Source organism: Xenopus laevis, chromosome 8L (assembly GCF_017654675.1).
Source record: "Xenopus laevis strain J_2021 chromosome 8L, Xenopus_laevis_v10.1, whole genome shotgun sequence".
NCBI lineage: Eukaryota > Metazoa > Chordata > Amphibia > Anura > Pipidae > Xenopus > Xenopus laevis.
This window is the reverse complement of record NC_054385.1, coordinates 89328547-89352182: the sequence shown is the minus strand read 5'-3', so window position 1 is coordinate 89352182 and position 23636 is coordinate 89328547. Positions and strand designations below refer to the sequence as shown.

The 23636-nt window shown below is 36.2% G+C and overlaps 1 protein-coding gene across 2 annotated transcripts in view; it reads right to left on the bottom strand.

Moving 5' to 3' along the window:
• Positions 1-215: 215 nt before the first annotated feature.
• The window catches only part of LOC108698790 (tumor necrosis factor alpha-induced protein 2), a 47009-nt gene continuing 23588 nt past the window's right edge, over positions 216-23636 (bottom strand). Inside the window, exons 1-12 of one of the 2 annotated variants that reach the window (XM_018230576.2) lie at positions 13013-13118; positions 10511-10732; positions 8713-9331; positions 7554-7668; positions 6923-7045; positions 6747-6847; positions 6001-6099; positions 5528-5657; positions 5082-5204; positions 4287-4442; positions 2257-2378; positions 216-1310 (exon numbers count right to left, since the gene is read on the bottom strand). In XM_018230576.2, the coding sequence (XP_018086065.1) occupies positions 1169-1310; positions 2257-2378; positions 4287-4442; positions 5082-5204; positions 5528-5657; positions 6001-6099; positions 6747-6847; positions 6923-7045; positions 7554-7668; positions 8713-9331; positions 10511-10718 (1938 nt within the window). In that variant the 5' untranslated portion in view covers positions 10719-10732; positions 13013-13118 and the 3' untranslated portion in view covers positions 216-1168. Of the gene's footprint in view, positions 1311-2256; positions 2379-4286; positions 4443-5081; positions 5205-5527; positions 5658-6000; positions 6100-6746; positions 6848-6922; positions 7046-7553; positions 7669-8712; positions 9332-10510; positions 10733-13012; positions 13119-23636 lie in introns of those variants that run through there. The other variant, XM_041573082.1, reaches the window with a different exon arrangement.

The window sequence follows — 23636 nt, the reverse complement described above, 5'->3', positions numbered from 1 at the left end:
ATATTTAACAGTTACAATTTGTAAACATAATCCCATATTAAAATATGAAAAAATATAAGCATTTTATTCTAATTCACTTTTTTCGTGATAAACCATGAGATACGGTTTTCTGAATTGAATTGCATCTCAGATTGAGCTTTCATGGGATCAACCTTTTTTCACTGAATTGAATCTGGCTGTTATTATTCATGTACACAAAAAACACACGGAGCAACTCATAAGAAACATTATCTTTAATGTGCAGGTAAAAAAAATAACATTTATGGCAAATATTATCTGCTAAAATGTTTTAGGGAAAATAAATATGTAAAACACGTTATAACACTCTAGTATCCAAATAATGTACAAAATGCAATGAAATAAATATAACTGAAAAAAAGCTTATCATAACACATCCATAATAAATGCTTCAGAGCTTGCATGAACCAAAACAGTTAAAAATATCAAACGCATTGGTCCAAATGTTTCCCTTGTAAGGTTTATGTATTTCTCTGATTATCCTTTATATTTTCTTTCCAACAATCGTGGCGCGGAGAAATACATAAAACACAATCACATTGTATTAACAACAGGAAACCAATTCAAAGTAAGCTATGCAGAGGCTAGCAACAAAAATGGAGGTTGTTGACCTTTGTTCAGATGGAATTTGATATGTGCAATAAGCACAAAAAAATAGTGAAATATTTTACTGAAAATGTCCCATTGTATGACTGATTTAACAGACCTGTTTATGCCATAGTTGGTAGTGAGAAGTGGGTTGTGGTAGGGCTAGCGGTTACAACAGAAAACAAGACACCAAGCCTTACCAGTGTGTTGATTTGCTACACTAAGTACAATCTCATGGGTAAGCCTAAGGCGCTAATTCATGAATCTGTATTCAGGCATGCATATACAGTAAATCACTAGTAATATTGTGACAAGTGGTTTAAAATGGAAGATAGAATACAATAAACACATGTATTTTCAGACTAAACATTAATACTATATAATAGCAATACACTGTTTCCACGCTGCCAGCATGCTTTGCAGTCACACTTTTCCTACAGCCTAATATCTGTAAACAAAACTGATATAGCTGCTCCAGCCACATCTTGGTACAGTATTGCACATAAAAAGGTTCGGATCTCAAGCACCAATAGGAAGGCAGAGTCACATGAAGTGCCTATGATTACGATAGTTTAATTAATGAGAAGAATGGTGGGTTTTTATTGGCCTTTGTTCCATTGTATTTGAGAATATTCAGGACAGATTTCACTTCTTGTTTGCTTAGGTTGCCTTTTATGTATAAAATGCCTTCAATGTGTTTTTTCCTGCAAAGAAGAGACAAAAGGTTTAACACATTTTGGAATTTCCAAATCCTAAATGACTAATTTAATGGTGACACATAAATTTCACAACGCTACTTTTGAATATAAGACAAATTAAGGCATCTGCAAACCATCTAAAATTCATTTTTATGGACTGAAAATTACATGTCACAATGTCATATATTCACCCATTTCTATTTACTATTCTTTCTTTCTTTCCATTAGTTTCATAAGCTCATGTTGCCTAACTGGTTGCCAGTTCTGACTCTTTAGGTAGAGGTTAGTCTCTGCCAACTGCATGTAAATGAGAGAACCCAGGGACATATTCCACCAAAGTCAGCGCTCCTTATAGAGTTTGACACTTTTGGCTGTTCTATCTTCTATCTACATAGATAATACGTATTATAATTCAATACACTATATATTGGACACACCGGGGCCCATTTACTAAGGGTTGAAGTGAATTTTCGAATTCAAAAACGTAGAATTTCAATGTAATTTTTGGGTACTTTGACCATCGAATGGGCCAAAATTAGTTTAGAATTGAAAAAACGTCGACTTCGAAAATCGAAGTACTTTCGAAAAAAAACTTTGATACTTCGCCACCTTAAACCTGCCGAATTGCTGTTTAGCCTATGGGGGACCTCCTATAAACTTTGGCTAAGTTTTGAGTAGTCAAAGTTTTTTTTTGTAAAATCATTAGATTCGAACGATTTAATCGATCGATCGAATGATTCTTACTTCGATCGAAAGCGGCCTTTTTCGATTGAAAAAATACTTAGACTATCGAAGTATCAAATTCGACGCTTAGTAAATGTGCCCCACCATGTAGCCTTCATATGAAATATTTGATGAACTTGAACAGAGCCTTATTAGCTTTGTCTCTGCATTTATTTTTACACTGCTATTTCAGCCACTTAATCAGAACATGCTGACTCAAGACTCTTACCCAACATCTGAGTACTCTTCTACAAGGGCTGCCACTTCAATCTGAATTGCTCCTATATCCTGAAGTCTGATGATTTCAGCAATTTTGTAAATCAGAGGTATCAGCCATACTCTGGGTGAATCCTAGAAACACACAACAAAAAAGTTAATGCTCTTAGCCTTTATATATTATTTATATTTCAAAGTGATATTAGCACAATTCAAAATGCCAAGGACCTGAAAAAAACGAACACTTGGAGCACATTTACTAAGCTCGAGTGACGGATTCGAATGAAAAAAACGTCAATTTTTTTTCTGGCTACATCGACCTTCGACTTCGAATGAACGATTCAAATGAAAAATCGTTCGACTATTCAATAGTCGAGGTACTGTCTCTTTAAAAAAAACTTCGACTACCTACTTCGCCAACTAAAACCTACCGAGCACCAATGTTAGCCTATGGGGACCTTCCCCATAAGCTTTCTTAGCAATTTCTGATCGAAGGAATAAAAATCCTTCGAATCATTCGATTCAAAGGATTTATTCATTCGATTGAACGATTTTTCCTTCGATTGTTCGATCGAACTAAATGCGGTAAATCCTTCGACTTTGATATTCGAGGTCAAAGGATTTTACTTCGATGGTCGAATATCTAGGGTTAATTAACCCTCGATATTCGACCAATAGTAAATGTGCCCCTAAAAATCAAATATTAACTAATACGTTCTATAAATGATAAAATAACTAAAACCAGGAAGACATTTAAAAATAAAATAACCATTCAAAATAGGTAGACTACTTAGAAAACTTTTGTAAAACCTCTTTATAATGGAAAAATTAACTGATTGTTTTTTATTTATTACATATATCTTAGTCTAAATATGTTCTAATATTTATGCTACTCTACAATACATTTTACCAAAAGAGTACTGACTTATGGGAAAACCCCTTATCCTGTGTCTATTATACAACACTTAGGGGCAGATTTAACAAGGGTCGAAGTGAATTCGAGGGAATTTACGAAGTAAAAAAATTCGAAATTTAAAGTAATTTTTGGGATACTTCGACCATCGAATAGGATACTATGACTTTAAATTTACTTCGATTCAAAGTAAAAATCATTTGACTATTCGACCATTCGATAATCGAAGTACTGTCTCTTTAAAAAAACTTCGACTTCAATACTTCGCCAACTTAAACCTGCTGAAGTGCTATGTTAGCCTATGGGGACCTGCCAGAGCATATTTCTAAGTTTTTGGGTTTCGAAGGAAAATCATACGATCGTACGATAAAATCGAATGTCGGAGGATTCTATTCGATGGTCGAATTTCGAAGTATTTTCCACTTCGAAATTCGACCCTTAATAAATCTGCCCCTTGGAGTGTTCATTATAATTTGCCCATGGTAGTTAATATGTTATGAAATGTTGGGGGTCACTGTGTGCACTTTGTGCGACTGATGAAGCCATTACAAACATGGAAATGTATGTGTTTTTGTAAAATGGCACAGTGTTTGGGCCACAGTGGAGGCTTGGCCAAAAATTTTGCCACAACATGCGGCAGATTTTTCTTTCTCTTCTTTATAAGGATTGGGAAGTATGCATCTGCCAGTATCCCCTGCCAAACTCTTTAGCTTAAGGTAAATCTGCTTACAAATTACTGAATAATAATTATTGTTATCCTATTATGTGGTGGGAAGTCCTCCTCGGAGAATCTACAATCCCAATTGTACATATGCACCTTCCACCATCATATTAAGAAAAAAAAACAATGGACCAAATTCAATCCAGTGAGAAAAAGGTTTATCACATGAGAAGAAATGGACAAGATTCAATTTGAGATGTAATTCAATTCAGAAAAATGTATCTCACAGTTTATCACTTGAAAACTCTATTGAAGTCTATGGGAAAAAACTGGAACTTAATTTGGAGAAAAGTATTTTCTCCTCAAATAGAATCGCGTCCATGAGTTTTCACATGATAAACCATAAAATAACTTTTTCTCACTGAATTGAATGTGGCCCATTAGGTAAAGGAAATGATACTTGATTTACCTGCGAGGAAAAGAAGTCATCAATCATTTTTGCACTCTCATTGATTTGGTTGGCAAGAGTTTTTAATTGGTCCATATTTTTGAGGCAGACCTTTTTCTTCATGAGTCTTGTGACATATTCTGTAACCAGGTAAAAATGAATCCTTCCAATCATTTCCTATGGAAAAAAAAAAGTATTTCTGTAACTGGGGAAACTGGGGAAATTTGTGGGAACAACTTTGGAAACTTTTTGAGTAATGGAAGAGAATCACATACATTTAAAATACATTGTCATAATATAAAATATGTCTTCTACTGGTTTCCATTCTAATGAAAGCTTGTTTGTATCTACAGGTGCTGGAGTTGTTGCACTAGCACCTAGACCCTGGGACCTAAGGAGGCCCACGTGTATCAAATGACCATTTCACAATCTCACAAAGAGGAGATAAGGGTTTTTTGGTTGATAGTGGAGGGTGGGATTAGGTTTGTAGGGAGATACCTATGCAGGAGTGGTTAGAAGGGAACCCACCACCACATTTTGCACAGGAGCACTTTGTGGGTGAATTGATAGCTGAAAATATGTCTTTTATTCCCTTGTGCAGTAGTTATTTTTTTTTTTAAAATTGCCACCTAAAACCTGGCAAGCTTTTATTTAGTTTTTTTCTTTCAAAATAACACAAGCAGGGGAAAAACAATGCAATGGATAATGGCAGTGCTCTGACTGTACCCATCAATCTAGAACAATTATTATCATCTAACGTATTATGATGTCACAATTCATTGTATTTTATTTTAAAAATGGAGCATCATTGCTTACCTGATGGCAAGATGTCTTTAGAGTCGTAAGAGGATCAATGTATTTTTCTACTTTTTCGATGATTTCTGACATGACCTTGTAGCTGCATAGGCCATTACCTTGGGATATTTTTTTGAAATGTGACTGAAAATAAACACATGCTGATTATTATTATACATTCAGATGAAATGGTTTAAACATTGTTGAGTAAATTATAATTAGGTCAAATAAAGTATATCTGCAAAATGTAGCCATCCATAAATATTTCTGTACATATGCAATCATGCCTCTGAACACTGACCTACATATCTATGGCCATAAACAGGTTTATATACATATATATCCTACTACATCTAATTTATATCCCACATTTTTCTACTGTCTCTGTCCTTAAAATTACATTAATATTATTTTATGTGTATGATAATAATAATAATAATAATAATAAAAAACAAGTTTGTAGTTACCTTTAATTCTTGAAACAGACTCTGCAGGAGGACATTGTAACCAAGATCTTCAAACTCAAGCAAGATGGAATTCATATTTTCTTTGTGTCTTTGTAACTGGGCATCATTAAAGTTGTGTGTTACAAAGTCCCTAAAAAAATAACAACATTTTTAATTCTGCCTCCCTAAATCTTCATTATGCTTCACATATGTATTCTCCAGATTGTAGGAAGGATGCCAGAAAGAGATCAAAACATCTGTTTAGTAAGGACATTGAATACTGAATAAATAATAAATTGGACCCAAAGGAAAGGGTACCCCATAATAGGCAGAGATCTATATGAAAGGCATCATTGCAGGCTTTATAATGCCTTATGATTTTTATTGTTAGATATGCTGCTTTCAGTACAGTAGAAATTATTTTTCTACCTTTTCCCCTGTGCTTTATACAGATAATGAATTTCACTAGGAATATGAAATGCATGTACATTTACCTGAAATTCCAGCAGCAATTCATATTAACGATGATTGTAGGCCTTAAATTTTGTTGGTTCTTATTTTTCTCTAGGAATTCTTCAAATAGGCTCTTGTACCTAAACACATAAAATGAAATATAAGACCAATAATGTGGCTTTCCAAGGTTTCTGGAAAAAGGGTGTCATGCCACAACTTTACAGCAGCAGTTGCTCTGATATCACTATATGGGTCAGCTCATCTTGGCAATGTGCATATTCCATTTAATATACTGTATGATGTAGCAAGATAAAGGGAAAAGCAACTATATTAGGACTGTGGGACGCCAGTGTCTGCCACTAAGAGAACATCTCCTGTGCTCTTCTATAGAAAGCTATGACATTCCATTAAAACTGTTTTTCACCATTTCATCATCGCAGTGGTCAAAATGATAAATTTGATAAAATGACAACGTTTTGAATAATAGCTACTTTAAGTTCACTTTACTTATCTTACTAAGCTGGCACTACTTGTATCATAACATTGTACTAATCTCTATGGTTCAGTGCATGGTTCCTTGGCAGATTAGAAAGTGAAAAGGAGCCACAACTCCGCTTTACTTCTAATCTTTAGACTAGCAGCTCGTATAAACAAAATAATAGAAAGATAGAGCCTCATGCACTAACCATCAGTTCACCCTGTAGACTAGTAGGCTGGATACCGTATGGGTAAAGTTGGGTAAATTGTTAATTGGGAAAAAAATGTTCAATGTTTAAGAAATATGTACCTTTTGGCAAATTCCACCAATTCTGCTGCCAGAAGTGGCTTGAGTCTATTTGTCAATCTCTCTGATATTTCCATGGCTCTCCTTATTCCACCACTAAAATTCTATTGGGCAAAAAAAAAGATTTGTCACTTAATGAAGAAAAAATCCAAACAACATGCTACAAGAATATTATTTACCTGTAGGACATCAATGTGTAATTCAGTATGGTATGTTTCATCCAGCTTCTCAGGTTCTTTTCCAACATTCCAGAGTTGGGCTTCCAGGTCTAAACTTTTATTAATCCATGTCTTTACAGTAAACTGTAGAGAAATGGAGATTATATTATATTAATTATATCACTTTTTCCTTATCTTAACTTCCAGTAACTTTTATAATATCCCAATATAAACGATCTGTTAAAATGAGGACTGACCTCTACCAAAGCATTTATTAAAAAATGTTCTAATTATTTGTATAGTTTTCTGTTTAAAATATAAAACTGTTAGACATTTTCCTTTTCCTGTTTATATGTTCTAGTTTTGAGTCTCTGACTTTGAGAGCTTTGTTCTAAATCAACACAATGTAACAGTAATGTTACTGAATGAATTTTAGCAAATCGATGTGTTTGTATTATATTTGGAGAGCGGAACAGATCAAGGTTTAATATCCTTTTGCTATTTAATAAAACAAATCATGACTTTTTACCTCTGCAATGCACCAATGCTGTTTGAAATTTGTACTTAATTAAGACAGCTGAATATATGCACTTACAATTTTAAGTAAAGCTTCTCTAAAATAAATTACATATGCAACTGAATTAGAACCTACCACTTCAGTGGAAACATAACTGCTTTCGTAGTCCCTGATTTTCTGTGGTGATAAAAGACTTTTTAACCTTGTCTCATCTATGTTCCCAGCTAAAGGTGGGTCTTTTAGGATAACACTGCAATGGAGAAGAGCATGAATTAGATACATGATACATGAATGAGTACAAGACTTGTATTTACCAAATGACTGAAACATTTTTGTTTAAGAAAAGAGAAGGTTTAATGGCCTGACTATTATTGTTATTGCAAATGAATTACAACCTCTAGTGCAAGCAAGGCCTGTTACATTGCACCTAAGGACCATGCAAAATCAAAATGACTTGTTCCAGATACTGAATTTCTCTTTCAGTGGGTAGAGTAGTGGGCCATCTGTCACTCTGCCAATCCAGAGTGATTCCCATTCTAGTGAATCAACACAAGTAGTACAGGTAGTTGTAAAAACACTATGGGGCCCATTCACTAAGTTCGAGTGAAGGAATAGAAGGAAAAATACTCGAATTTCGAGTCGTTTTTTGTGCTCCTCGACTATCGAATTGGCGTAAATTCGCCTGAGTAGAATGATTCAAATAGACGGAGCGCAAAAACGCTGCGACTATTCGCCCAGTCGATAGTTGAAGTACTGTCTCTTTTAAAAATACTTCGACTGCCTACTTCGCCACCTAAAACCTACCGAATTGCTTTAAAAGCCTATGGGAAAGTCCCATAGGCTTGTTTTCTAATAATATCGAATAAAAAGGCATTCGATCGATCATTTGATTGAATGAAAATCCTTCGATCGAATATTCGATCCTGTGACTATTTGCTGGGCGAATATTCGCCCATTCGACTATTCGCTGGCGCGTAGATTCGCCCGAATTGCCTATTCGATTCTATTCCCCAGTCGAATTTCGAGGGATTTAACCCCTCGAAATTCGACCCTTGATACATCTGCCCTATGTGTGCCATGAAACTAAAATTCTCTGTAGTTTGGACAAATCTGAACTAAAGAGTACCCCACCCCAGGGCTGAATCAGCTGCTTTCTGACACCTGTCTTAGCAGGTTCGGCCTCGCATAGAACATTATTGCCTCAATGAGGCCCCCTGTCTGCTCTTTACCAAAATCCCTTTAAAACTATGACCTATACTCTAATAGAGAAATAAAAATGTATACAAACACGTACTTTGGATAAATATCATGAACCCAACACAGCAGAAAAAAGATATCCTTGTCACTAAGTTCAAACTCTGTTATGGTATTGGTATGCGCCAAGAAAGCCTGGTGATAATGTTGTGCGTAGCTGTTGCAAACATCAAAATCATCGGGATAATGCTGCTTGAGATGGTATATTATGTGAGTTAAGTCCTTCTTGAATATTTTTCCCAGACTTGTAAAAGATTGTGAAAGAGATGAACTGGAATTGTTTGTTTCATCCTCAGGTAATTCTTTGACTCTATCATTCACCGACTCCTTGACAGTGCTGATCCACTTTTGCTTCCATTTTCTTGGCCGTTCTGGGTTGTAATCTTTGGAGTCTGTAATATACCTGTTGTCTTCCTTTTCTTGTTCTAGTATTGCCTGAACTGCTTGCTCTATCAATTCCTCGCATTCCATTGTGATTGAATCTTTTATTACTGTAAATACCATATCCTCCAATACCTTATAAAGAGACTCAACCTTTTTTTTGTTTTCATGGTGTAGTTCATCATCAGTATTACTGTAGCACTCTTGTTCCAACATGATCAGATCATTGCTGGCCTTAGAGAATAATTTTTGATCAATGTCCCTCTGAATACTTTCAGCTGTAAAAATGAAACACAATATTTTGAGGGTTATTTACTAAAATCTGAATTTATCTCATCAAAAACTGATCTTATTTATTATTTTAATTAATTGGTTTGGGGGAAAACCCGGAAAAATTGTACAAAAAATCGTTGTACGATTTTTCAGGCTTTTCCCCCGAATTGTATGATTTTTGGGGGTTTTTGCCTGAAATGATTGGATTTTTGGTTAAACCCAGCACAGGCCACAATAACTTCCAATTAGGATAGAGACCTCTGCTATTGACTTATACAAAACCTAGGCATGTCTGAGATGGCGGATTTTTGGATTCTGGCTTTTTGCTGCAACGGGCTTTAATAAATCTCGAAAAATTTGAGTTTTAAAAAAAAAAAAACTAATAAGGAAAAATTTGAGTTTTTAAAAAAAAAACCCAACCAAATAAATTTGGAGTTTAGTAAATAACCCCCATAATGTGCATATATAAAACTCTTTATATAAATATCTTGCTTCCATATCCATAAACTAATGTACATCATTATTATGGCATGTAACCTTCAACAAACACCCTGTTTCCTTGTTAATCATAATTTGTTCTTTGTAACCATTTGATTTGCCTTTATTACCATCTACTCTGATAAGATTATACACATTTTGTGCAAATACAGCATTAACTGTTGCTCTATTATGCCTGATGAATGAAATCAAATGTTGCCCTTCAGGTAATGTTTTACTTGGATATGTACATGACTGGTTTGGAAGTACAGTATGCACCGGGATGAAGTAAATGGTGTGCCGAATATATATATATATATATATATATATATATATATATATATATATATATATATATATAAATATATATATATATATATATATATATATATATATATATATATATATATAACTTGGATATTTAGCCCTAAAACTTGGATATTTAGCCCTGGCTCTGCTCCAGAAAGACATCACAACCACTCTTTCCATTGGGAAGTTTGGTTAATGCAGACCCATTTAATTTTCAGAGAAATGGCAATGATGTCGGAACAAGAATGCCATATCATAGCTGCCCCAATATTGCTGTGTGCATCTGCTTTAGATTATTTGGATTCACAATGTTAATTAAAGTAGCAACAGGATACATTGCATTAGGAATATAAAAGACAGATTCTGCTCATTTATCCCCCATAATGACAAATTCACACCTGTTATATTTTCATGGATAATCTGTTGGTTGTTTGGATCCCCTGTTGTTCTTTTACAGTAAAATAATTTTTTAATAGCCTTTATATGGAGTAATCTGTGTTTTTTCTTGCCAGGCGGGTCCCTGCTTGTACCATGTTCAATATCATTTTCTGTCAGCGGCTGCTTGCCTGCACACATTTTAAATACGTTGAATATGTTTGAGGACATTAATACTCTTGCCCCTGTAAACAGAATAAAACAGTAAAAAGTGATTAATCAGTAGCAAGGTACATACCAGATTAGCCATCTCAATAGCACATCACTTGTGGGGAATGTACAATTTTTGCCAGTTTTTACCAGGCATTCAACCTCTTTAAACCTCTGTAACTACATTGCATGACTGCACATTCCAATCTTCACTAAGACATCTCTACAACTTCAGCACACGGTTTATAGCAACCTTTAAGGCAGTCATATATGGCCCAATGGCCTGGTTGCCACACAGATGGACATCTACAAGGAGGATACTACACATTTCCTGTAACTTTGTTTTGCCTCCCATAGAGGTGATCGATATGCTGCTCTTCCATCTGACTTACATTTACAAGATCAGCATTGAAACAGTTGTTTGAGTTACTGTGGTATAGGCTATTGTAGGACTCAAGCCCAGCACTGATATCCTATGAACACTTACAGCACTTTCTTGCCAATGTATCACTGGGTCATTCATGTCACCCTATTAGCTGTGCTATCAATAGGTCAGCTCTGCCTGTGGGAAGTTTAGCATTTTCAGAAACAACTGGGTGTCACAATGAGGGCAGGGCTACCCAGCCAATGTCTCAGCAATGTTTCTGAAAGGTGGTGGGAACATGGGGAACTTAGATTCCATTAGGAAAACCTATTCATCTTTTGAAAAATATGCCCCATATCTTCTCTGGATAAGAGACAGCAAACAAAATTCCTGGAAATGACTAGGGTAATTTCCTATCATAAGTACCCTGTATAGTACATTCTCTAAAGCAGTGACCCCCAACCAGCAGCCCGCGAGCAACATGTTGCTCACCAACCCTTAGGATGTTGCTACCAGTGGTCCCAAAGCAGTTGCTTATTTTTGAATTCCAGGCTTGGAGGAAGAGAAGTTTTGGTTGCATAAAAACTTGTACTGCCAAACAGAGTCTCCTATAGGCTGACAGTCCACATAGGGGCTACCAAATAGCCAGTCACAGCCCTTTTTTGGCACACCAGGAAGTTTTTGCATGCCTGTGTTGCTCCCCAACTCTTTTTATTTTTGAATGTGGCTCACGAGTAAAAAACGGTTGGGGGCCCCTGCTCTAAAGTATATCATTTGCAGCAATTCCACATATTATTCTAAAGAAAAACCATGGCACTGGAAGCAGGGCATTTGCACGTACCATTATCCTAAAGCTCTCCATAAATCACATAACTATTTCAAGAGTCAATTCAAAATTTTACATTATCAGCTTATTCATTAAGGAAATGCACATATTCTCTAGATATCCCTCTACAAATATTACTGAGATGTAGAAAGACAAACTGTCTAGTTTTGACAAGCCTATTTTTATTACATCTTCATGAAGAATATAAGACCAACATTTTATGTGTTACATGAAAACATAATAAATTATCTTTATATAAGACTCTATACTTTCTAAACGAATAATAGCAGTTTCACATCATCATATTATCTACCAAGCTGCAAACAGCTGAAAACCTAGAGGAAGTCAATATTTTCAATGCATCCTCTTCAAACCAGAGCCGTCCGTGCAAAAACGTGCTCTTTTAATGTCAGAGTTTTTCATGATTTCATGATTTTGGTAGTAAAAATCATTGCGATAACATCGCCTTTTGCTCATATGTCTTGCAATGGTCAAATGCTAATTTAAAAAAAACAAAAAAACCTATAAGCCTTCTTGTATTTATTCATCATTATAACCTGATATCCTATTACTGTGGGACTAATCCCAATTGCATTATTTACAGAAAGCATTTAAAATGACCTTTCTCACCCACTATATTAATATAGTGATTAAACACAATAAAAACTGACTTGGTAAAGTTTTGTTTAGACAACAGATACAATATGTTAAGTTTATAGCAAACACAGTTATATGATACATAAGTATATACATGAATATGAAATCATAGGACATTGAACACTTCAGCATTTGCTTTAGGTGTCTGTCTTTTGATTAATATCCAAGCAAAACAATTTAATTATGCAGAAAAACATTTTATAGATGACTATTCCACACTGCTTGCAGTATCACGTGCATTTAAATGACTTTTGTACCTATTCCTATTTGTAATTGCAAAATGAACTGATCCATATTTGCCTATTTTTAAAACTTAAAGACTTAAAAATTCATTTTTATATGACTGGAGTGCTGAACATTTCTTTGCAGAACAAGCAGAGATACAGGAATGGTAAAGGTCGTATGAAAGCATTTACATCTCTTTGTTAAATTCATTTAGTAAAGGAAGTGCATGTTGTTATTGCTTACCTGACAAGATCTAGGAGCTGGAGTGTGAATAAATGATTTGATACTGCGTGCCTCTCAGTAGACCCTTATATATAGAGAGAGAGAGACACGGAGTGTCTCTCCTCCCACTGTTTCATCACTGCAACAGAGCACTGCAGGAAAAAGCTTAATGTGGCTGGGAAAACCCAGGTCAGAGACATTTGATTGAGTCATTTTGGAAAGGGGAGTTGTAATGCTCACACAATTCTGAAAGGCTCTAAAACAAAATCCAATCTCAGATTAAACCTAAATGCAGAGGCTTGTACTAAAACTATTATTTTGTAAGGGATGGATATAATACAGTTCTAAATCCAAGATACCATATGATGAGTAGCTAGCATTACATCAAAGGTAAATGTAATTCTAATGCTAGTGTTCTAGGGGGCACCAAGCTGGTATTCTATAGTGGAAGCCGAAAGTGAAAGTGAAACAACCTTCGGGGTACACACCCTAACTGTGCTGCATTGCAGATATCTGATTCAATGTTTACAAAATAAGCAGCTTGCCTTTTATTGATCACTATAAGAAGGATAAACATAAACACTGCTATAATATATTGTTTGGAGATTAAAATACTAAATCATCTCTGCAACATTTATATAAAGCACATATCTCACCCAAGATATCAATAAATGTTTAGACAAAAGATAAAAATTGTCTGTAGACACCTGAACTCATAGCAAACACACTTAAATGATATACTTTATATAGACAAGCATAGAACACTCACTGAGACTTCGAGCCATTGCTTCAGGCTTCTGTCTTTTAATTTTGTTCCAAGGAAAACATTTATATTATGCAGAGCAGAACAAGAGTTGTTGACTATTCATCCCTATATGCAGCATCACATGCATTCAAATTATTTGTTTTATGACACTGCTTGTAATTACACATTCACAGCAATGCACTGATCCTTATTTGTTTATTTAATTAAAGGAGAACTAAACCCTAAAATAAATATACTTAAAAATGCCATATTTTATATACTGAACTTATTGTACCAGCCTAAAATTTCAGCTTCCCAATAGCAGCAATGATCCCAGACTTCAAACTTGTCACAGGGGGTCACCATCTTGGAAAGTGTCTGTGACACGCACATGCTCAGTGGGCTCTGAGCAGCTGTTTGGAAGATAAGCTTAGGATTTGTTGCAAATTATCCATCAGAAAATGAGGTTGGCCTGTAATAAAAGCTGATGCTACACTGCTGGTTATTAAATTCTGATGCTAGTTGTACTGGTTTCTGTGCCTCCATGTAGTAATTATCTGTAAAATCAGCCTTATATTGTGACATTTATTTACTGTGTACTGTATATTTTGAGTCTGTCCCTACTGACAGCAGCACAGAGCATGGGCAGTGAATCAGCAGAAAAAAAGATGGGGACCTATTGGGGCATATTTAGAGACACAGCTTTACTGCAAAAGGACTGTGGTTGCCTTGGGCTGTAACAGAAGCACCAAACATAATGTACAACATTTCTCCCCTACTTCTTTAGTTCTCCTTTAAACTATTATGGGAGTCATTTTGATATCACTGCAGAATTCTAAAACAGGAACGAGAGAAATAAACATAATGGTTATGATTTGGAAATATATATTTGGATTTATATCATCTGGCTAATGTAAATGTCATCTTAGTGTCCAGGGCACCAGTCTAGCGTTCTTGAGGGGAAATCGAAACTGAAATTGAAATAGCCTTGGGGGGAGTATACCAACAGCTCTGCAGTCCAGCATTTTACTTGCAAAATCAGCATCTGTATCTAATTTGCTGGGAAAGTCCAATTCCAAAGAGATGACTTCACCAGATTTGTTTGTCTTTTTTTATTTATCGTCTTTATAGCAGTCTTCATCTCCTATGACCTAGCCTTTCTCTGGACAATTACAATTTAAAGGAAAGTTATGGAATTTAGCACATCTCAGTAAACAGAAATAACAAGTACTACTTTTTGCTTTTACCACCAGATTTTTTCTCAAGTTGCTTGCTAATTTTGCTATTCTAGGTCTGTGGTTGTTTTGCTATTCTAGGTCTGTGGTTGTTACAGTTGCTTCCCCATGTGTGTGGTGCCCTCAGTAGTTTCCATACTGCCCATATGATGCAAAGAATAGGAAATATTCACCTTGAATAAATGGCGTGACCATCACAGTCACTTTCACCTTATTAATGCTGAAGCTGCATGAACAGAAGCTGGAGAAGTTGCATCTCCCTGTACAGGGCCACTACATGTTTCCTACAGCTTTGTTTTCCCTGTAGATGTAATCCTTGAGCTGCTATTCCGGGCTTTCCGGCTATCGTCATTACCATCACCCAAAGCCCTCTAAATATCCCCAACATGCATACCCAACCAAGTGCACTACTGGTTTCCTCTGCATTTATTGTTACTATTCTAAAGGCTGGGGTCACAAGGGCAACTACTTGCACAGAGAACCCTGTCTAATGTACAATATCTTGTCTTGGTGATAAGGTATGTAAAAAAGATTAGCAAGAATAGATTGTTTGAATTGGTGTGGCATGAGGTGTTCTACCACTGAAGCCCCGGTGATGGCAGCACTTTTATTCCATGAAGGCTCACAGCAATTACTTTGCATGTATCACTGGGTCTTTCATGGCATCCTATGGTAAACACTTTCTATAAGCTAGCAATGCATGAAAGGAATTCCTAAAGGTTTACTATCCAATATCTTAGCTAACAATGTTTTTTCAGGCTGACGGTAGCCATATGTGATACTTTACAGCATCAATTAATTCCTTGCTTAGATTCAGCAAGATAGACCAACTGGGCTAGGCTTAAGCTGGCCATAGATGCAAAGATAAAGTCGTACAAATGTTTTTTCTTATGATTTTCAGACTGTGTGTGGATCGTGCCAACATTTTTTGTGCCACGGCCAGTGGCGGAACTACCGGGGGAGCAGAGTGTGTGAGCGGGCCAGGGCCCGCACCCCCTCAGGGCCCCCCCAGCAGCCTGTGCGCCACAGAAAATGCGGGCGTACAGAGGGGGCGGGGCCCGGCTGTGCATCACGCACCAGGGCCCGCCCCTCTCTAGTTACGCTACTGGCCATGGCAATCTGTTATTTAATCTATCGGTTAGAAGATTTCTGCCGGCTAACGATAATATTTCTGCATTTATTGCCTATCTGACAATATCAATGGGTGACTGTCACTACTATTTGTTGGTCCTAACTTTTGTATAATTGCTCTCATCAGCTGATTTGTTATTTGTACTACTTTATTTAATCTGAATGTTTAGTGGTAGGTCGAAAGCTTGTAACGAATGAGCGTTTTTTGGACATAAGGATATATCTGCACGTATATGGCCAGCTTTCATGAATAGAGTCATGTATGAAAAGAATGTTTTTTTAGAAGCAGAGAGGATTTATTCCTTCCCACTACAAGCTGAGTGTCATTTAAAGCAACAGATCATCTTCTCAATAGCAGGAAGACCCAAAGCAACCTTCTGTATTTGTAAATGACTAAACAAACAACAGTGACATCTGATTTATTCATAGAGATGAATGAAGATGGCATTCATAGTGTGAGCAGTTGAAATAAACTCCAATATTTAGCATGTTATAACTCCTTAAAGGGGGTAGTATATCCCCCTGTTCAACTTGAGTTCAATGAATATGCCTTGCACTGAACATACATTCTTACTTATTGCTGTTTTCTTACTTATTGCTATTTCTTGGGCTAAAAATTAAAGCTGAGGCTACTCCATGTTTGGTCCTTGCTAATTAGATCGGTTGTGATTGGTTGATTAGGAGGAGGCCATTATGCAGGGGGTTTATATGCACACTGGTTATATAATTATCTACCTCACAAGAACCAAACATGAGTTTACTAGTTTGTCCAGTTTAGTTCAAGAAAATATTGTTTTTTTCATCAGTAAAAAGCTAGACAAAAGGTATGTTCAGCACAAGCCCTATTCATAGAAATCACGTTGAACAAAGGGGGTATTTTGCCCTTTAAGGCACTCTTAGTTTAAATCTGAAGCACACCTAGGAGGTTAATTAATAAAACTCCAATTTATCAAATTTTTTCATTAAACCAAGCTCGACCAAACTCCAATCCACAATTTTATCTTATATATCAATAAAAAAAGTCAGGCCGGGAAAAGACGATAAAATCAAGTGGAAACTCGAATCATACAATTTTTTTTTATATTTGGCACCCAAATCACTCGATTTTTTCAAGAAACCCCCCATTTTTTCGGAATAATCACATGAAACCCATTGCAGATCCCGATATCTTCAGATTGTAAAGGGACATCTGCCATTTACTTCTACATGACCTCGTCAGTTTTTGCAGTTCTCTGAAGTTTTTGGCCAAAAAACCTCAACCAAGGTTTGGTAAAAACCCCCTCAAACCCCCTTAATGTAGGGATGAATACAGTCTGACACAGGTCTGTCGTCTCCGGATTTTTAGGTGTCCCTTATCATAGGCTGCTTTTGGTAACTTTCGCAAGCAGTGTCAGCAAGTAGCCATTATAACCATCTGCAACTATTGCATTTAATCATCAACACTAATGTGACAAAACACAACAGGTGCAGTAACCTCAACCAGTGATAAAAATATAGTATAGAAATTGCACAATGTTGCAGACACCACAAACAATACTCATTTTGCTATAGAAACACAAAGTGAGGATGTCCTAATCATATGGAAAATTACCCCTTTGTTAAAAACGAGATCATATCGTGACTTGTATTGTATGAAAAGATCCACAATTCAATTCTCAACAAAATCACATGGTTTTTTTTAACCTGACTAATAGGATATCCCGAGCCTGAGCTAACTGACCATGCACAGAGAAAAGTGACTAAGATGGTAAATCATTACTGTGTGTATGAAGTAGTTGGTTCACTGCTGTAATCTAATGACTTCTTAACTGAAAGTTGGCAATAGGTGTAAAATCAAGGTCAGGAAAGATCAGGGGCTGCTTGTTTCTCGTGTGATTTCATTCTCTAGCTAGGTCAATCAGGCCCTTGCAATGTGGCTATGTGTGGCCAAAATGAACACAATGTGGTTGGATTGCTTGTGAATCAGGATGGTCTGGCTATCTTACATTATAGATGATCAGCACAGTCCTTTAATTTGGGAATACACTTACCAGCAATCACCATTCCATAAGGGATTACACTCATTGCAATGGCATTTGTTTTTTAATACTTGTACCAATGTTGTATATTTCATAAGTGATATATGTTCCTAATTTCCAGTGAGAACACCTTTTTGTGGTTTGATTTTTATGGGATGCAAGCAGAGGTGACCATTAAGCAACCGTAACACCAAAAAAATGAAAGTGTTCTAAAGAAATGAACATATAGGGGCCGATTCACTAACTTCGAGTGAAGGATTCGAAGTAAAAAAACTTCGAATTTCGAAGGTTTTTTTGGGCTACTTCGACCATCGAATGGGCTACTTCGACCTTTGACTACGACTTCGAATCGAAGGATTCGGAGTAAAAATCGTTCGACTATTCGACCATTCGATAGTCGAAGTACTGTCTCTTTAAAAAAAAATTCGACCCCCTAGTTAGGCATCTAAAAGCTACCAAAGTCAATGTTAGCCTATGGGGAAGGTCCCCATAGGCTTGGCTAACTTTTTTTGATCGCAGGATATTCCTTCGGTCGTTGAATTTGAATCCTTCGAATCGTTCGATTCGAAGGATTTAATCGAACGTTCCTAGTCGAATATCGAGGGTTAATTAACCCTCGATATTCGACCCTTAGTGAATCAGCCCCAAAATATACTGTTAGCAATCGCTGGTAAAAGCTGCGTGTTTGCTTCAGAAAGACAACTATAGTTCATAAACAAGCTGCTGTGTAGCCATGGGCGCAGCCATTCAAGCTGGAAAGGAGACAAGGCATAGTTACATAGCACATAACAGATAAGCACTGGCCAAAACAATGGGGTTTTATCTGTTATCTGCTATGAAACCTGTGCCTTTTCTTCTTTCTTGTTTAGCTTGAATGGCTGCCTCCATGGCTACACAGCAGCATGTTCATATTAACTATAGTAGTCATTCTGAAGCAAACATGTCAGTTTTACCAGTGCAGAGCAACAGTACATTATGGGGGATATTTATCAAGGGTCGAATTTCGAATTTGAAATTGAAAAACTTCAAAATTCAAATTCAAAAAGACCAACCTAAATTAAGTAGAAGTTTTTTTTGCTGAATAGGTCAGTTTTTGATCGAATAGGTCCGTATTCAGCTGAATTTGAATCGTACGAATCGAAGTAATAGCGCAATCGATTGAATTGAATCAAAGTTTTTCCCAAAAAAACTTTGATTTTTCAAAGTCCACCAATTGACTCCAAATAGGTTTTAGGAGATCCGCCATAGGCTAAAACAGCAATTCGGCAGGTTTTAGATGGTGAATGGTTGATTTTAAAGAAACAATACATGATAAATTTCAATATTCAAATTTTTTACAAATTCAAATCGAATTTGAACTGTTCCCTAGTCAAGGTACACAACAATAGCTCAAAATTTTAATTTTTAAATTTGAAAATTCACCTCAACCTTTGATAAATCTGCCTCTATATTTTAAATACTTTCATACAATTTCAGTTTTTGATGTTACTGTTCCTTTAATGCTCCAACTATTTGTTTGGCCCCGCATACAGTAGCAAATGAAAGCAACTCAACTGGACCCTGCAAAGTTATCTATTTTCATGGAAAGGACAACAACAGTAAGTATAATAAGGTAAAAAAAGTATCAGCAAGATTTTAGCAGTGTCCAATATACAGCTTCCATCCTCCAAGCTTACTACTTGTTTAAGGTTTGATTGTCAAATGATTGTCAAATGTATTACCTATGTAATAAGAATATATATACAAAACAGCATGCAAAAGAAGTCATATCATTTTATAGAGATTAAATTGAGGCTAGTGTGTGTTTTACTGTGCAGCATTATAGAGATACTATGTGCATAATTTGCTTTAATTGCTTTAAAAAACACCATTAAAATCTTAAAATACACAACATAACAATTATACATATAAACTGATAAAATGTTGACTCTTTTTATGCATATAATTCAAGGATAATGTTTTCTTTCAGCCGGTCAGGTACCTGCTCCATAAAAGGGGTGTCCAGAAATTCTCATCAGGACTGGCCTGTGCAGTTCGTCAAGCTGACAAAATATTCACAGTCTTTTCTAATATTATTTTATGTCACAAACTTGGGGATTTTTTGGTAAATTAAATAAAAAGCAGAAGTGGTTTAATTCTCATACTTAGAAGAAGAAGCATTGTTCTGAAAACTATTCCTGTTACAGAAATCTCACTGTCTTCATCCTGCTGATCTGAAACTAGTAAATGTATGGGATCCAGTAACCGGGAACCTGAAAAGCTCTGAATTATGGCAAGGCCTCTTAACATAGACTTCATTTTTTTTAAATGCTTTTCTTTCTTTCTGTAATAATAAAGCAGTACCTTGTACTTGCTCTTAACTAAGATATAATCAATATTGAATACAAAACAATTCTGTTTGAGTTAATTTATGTTTAAATGATTTTGTAGCAGCCTATGTATCCATACAGAGAGAGAGAGAGAGAGAGAGAGAGAGAGAGAGAGAGAGAGAGAGAGAGAGAGAGAGAGAGAGAGAGAGAGAGGAAAAAACTTTAGGACCATATGAATTTAATTTATAGAAAAACGTGGCAATATTGGGAACAGTAAGACAAAAGTATGTCATTTGTATATCAAGGCAGTCTATGTTCTTTTATTACACCACCCCACTTCTAGCTAAAGGGTATTTCTGGCAAATGTCGAAATGTGTTACATTTGCAAGATAGCATTTTGTTCTTCTTCTCGCCAGATGTGCTGAAGGTCCTTAAAAGTAAGCTTGTGTAGAAATGTAGTACTCTAAAGGGCAGATTTATTTAATTGAAATTTTTTTATGGTCAAAACTGTCAAATTCAACTAGGGAATTATCCAAACTTGATTTTTTTTTTTTAAAAAAAAAATTTGAATAAAATTTCGGGATTTATCATACTCTGGCACTTTAAGAATTCGACTATTTGTCACCTAAAACCTGCCAAATTACTGTTTAAGTCAATGGGAGAGGTCCAGGGATCCATTTGGAGATGTTTGTAGCCTTCCTGACATTCAAGTTTGTTTTTGGAGAAAAAACTTGAATCGAGTTTGATCGAATTCCATTCAAGTTTTCAGGTTTTTGATTTTTTAAATAAATCTCCCCAAGTTGGATTTCGAATTCATTCAAATTTAAGGGAGTTTAAAAAAACTCCCTTGAATACGAAATTCAACCCTTGATAAATCTGCCTCCCCATGCCCCTATAAATTGACCACCTTCCATGTTGGTGTGAAAAGAGGGACTAACTTTTTCCAGTATATGCTGGCTTTAAACATCCCTAATACAGTACATACACAGAATCAGGTGACCCCCTGGTGAATATAAAGCAAGGAATAAGCTATATAGTATCTTTCTTGGATAAGTTGTCTTCAGAGAAGGGCTGAATGAGAATGGTTGACCATTGAAAATGCAGTTGCTCCTAAGGTGAGGTGCTATAGATGTACATGCTTGCCAACCAGCCTTAATATTGAAGGCCAAATGGGGAGTTTTAGTTAGGTCAGCACCCTGCTGGTAAAGACCAGATAATGAACCCAAGCCCTGATGATTTAGAGTAGAAATTATCTTTGATCTGTTCTGTTAAGTGTGTGGCCTGTAAGAGCTGAATGCGGCACTGACTGTGAGTCTAGAATTTAGAAAGTATTTTAAAACTGTATAAAGAGACCAAAATAGCCACGCAGATCTACTACTACTTACTGAGAGATTAAATACATATATCTGCATCACAACACCTGTACATGTGGCAGACAGGGGGACTTTCAGCACATGCAGTTGCATTTGGTGGCAAAACAGCAGAGCTTACTGAATATGGGTATAAAAAGAATAATTTTCCCATGCCATGAAGATTCTGTGATCTAATTAGAGTCAGTTCTTTTTAATGCCTGCAATTTGTTTTGCAACTCAAACATATACTGTATGAATTTGTTGTGATTACTGTTTGCCAAAAAGCTGTGTTTAAACAGTTAGAGGAACCACATGCATCATTCGTGATTAGAATATAACTGCTTTAAATTAAATGCTCATCTGCATTGGTATTTTTCTTCCACATGCCAAAAGTATAGGGCAATCCACTTTTCCCGAATACTAAAGTTCTAGCTAGTTTCCGCCTTTTTTGGATACTTGCATGTAAAAATTGAATGGGGCACAAAACATTTCACTAAAGCAGCCAGCAACACTGAAACACTAAGCAGTAGCCAATGAACTAATGTTTGTGAATTATGGAGATATTAACATAATTAAAGAAAATAACAGTTTCTATTGCTTTAAAGGACAACTTAAGGTGGCTATAGACCTGCAGATTACCTGCAATATCAGAAGAACGATCAGTCAGTGCCCTTTCCCGACCTGCCACTACTCATTCAGATAAAATAGAGCAGCAAAGAGAACAAACCAGCCGATGTCTTGCCCATCACAGCAATCGTATGAAAGTATGCCCGACAAATTCTACTGGGACGCTCACAGCGATATCGTTGGCAATACATGCAGAGATATTATCAGCAGCCGACAGAAATCTTTTAACCTGGCCGATCGTCCAAACGACCGATCTCCATGGGACGGAAAATGTTGGGACTCTCCACACAAGGTCAGAAAATAGTACGAATCGAGGATTCGTACGATCGGATCTTTGCGTCTATGGCCAGCTTAAAGCCAAAAGGTGAAACATATTAGAACAGCGGATTCAAAACAAAACATACAAACTCCAATGTCGTCCAAAACATTTACTATAGTAGAATTAATCAGTTAATTGATTTGTGCAGATGGATGCTATTATGTTCATTGCGTGTCTACACTAGGGCTCAATAGACATGGCCTTACCAGAAGGAAGAAGTAATATAAGGTGGTACATAGTGGGTGTAATGTAAGTATCACATGTCACACCATAGCTGTAGTTCCAAACAGGAAACAATATATATAGGTATTTACAGAGGAAGTTATGTTAAACAGAATATGCATTTAAATCTCTTCCTCTTGAAATGATACTTCCTAAACAGTATGTTCCTTGAGAAAGGACATACAGAGAACGTGATTTGCAGTCAGCTGGGAAGTATATTTAGCGTGTGGTATTGTGCATCTATTTTCTAGATAGGAAGGAATTTCTCTTATCAAGAATTGCAGGATGATGGAATTTAGAGAGCAACAGGGGCAAAAACGCATGCCCTGTTATGGCAGTTTCATACAGTTTGGTGTTGTAGACCTTCCATACAGTTACTTGGACCATTTTGATCTGTGAGTTGCTACAATGTTTTCAGTGAAAGACAAAGTTGTACAGTATGTCAAAAGATGGACGGTTTTGTAAAATTATTGTATATTTAAAGCACAGGTCTAGACAAATGGCACTTAAACTGTAGTATGGTCTACATACACCCAAAAACAGAAATGGAGAATATAGTTGCGCTCACTACTACCAAACTGCAGACATCATAGCCTTTAAACAATAGGGATGTAGCGAACGTCGGAAAAAAAGTTCGCGAACATATTCGCGAACTTGCGCAAAAATGCGAGCGGTTCGCGAACGGTT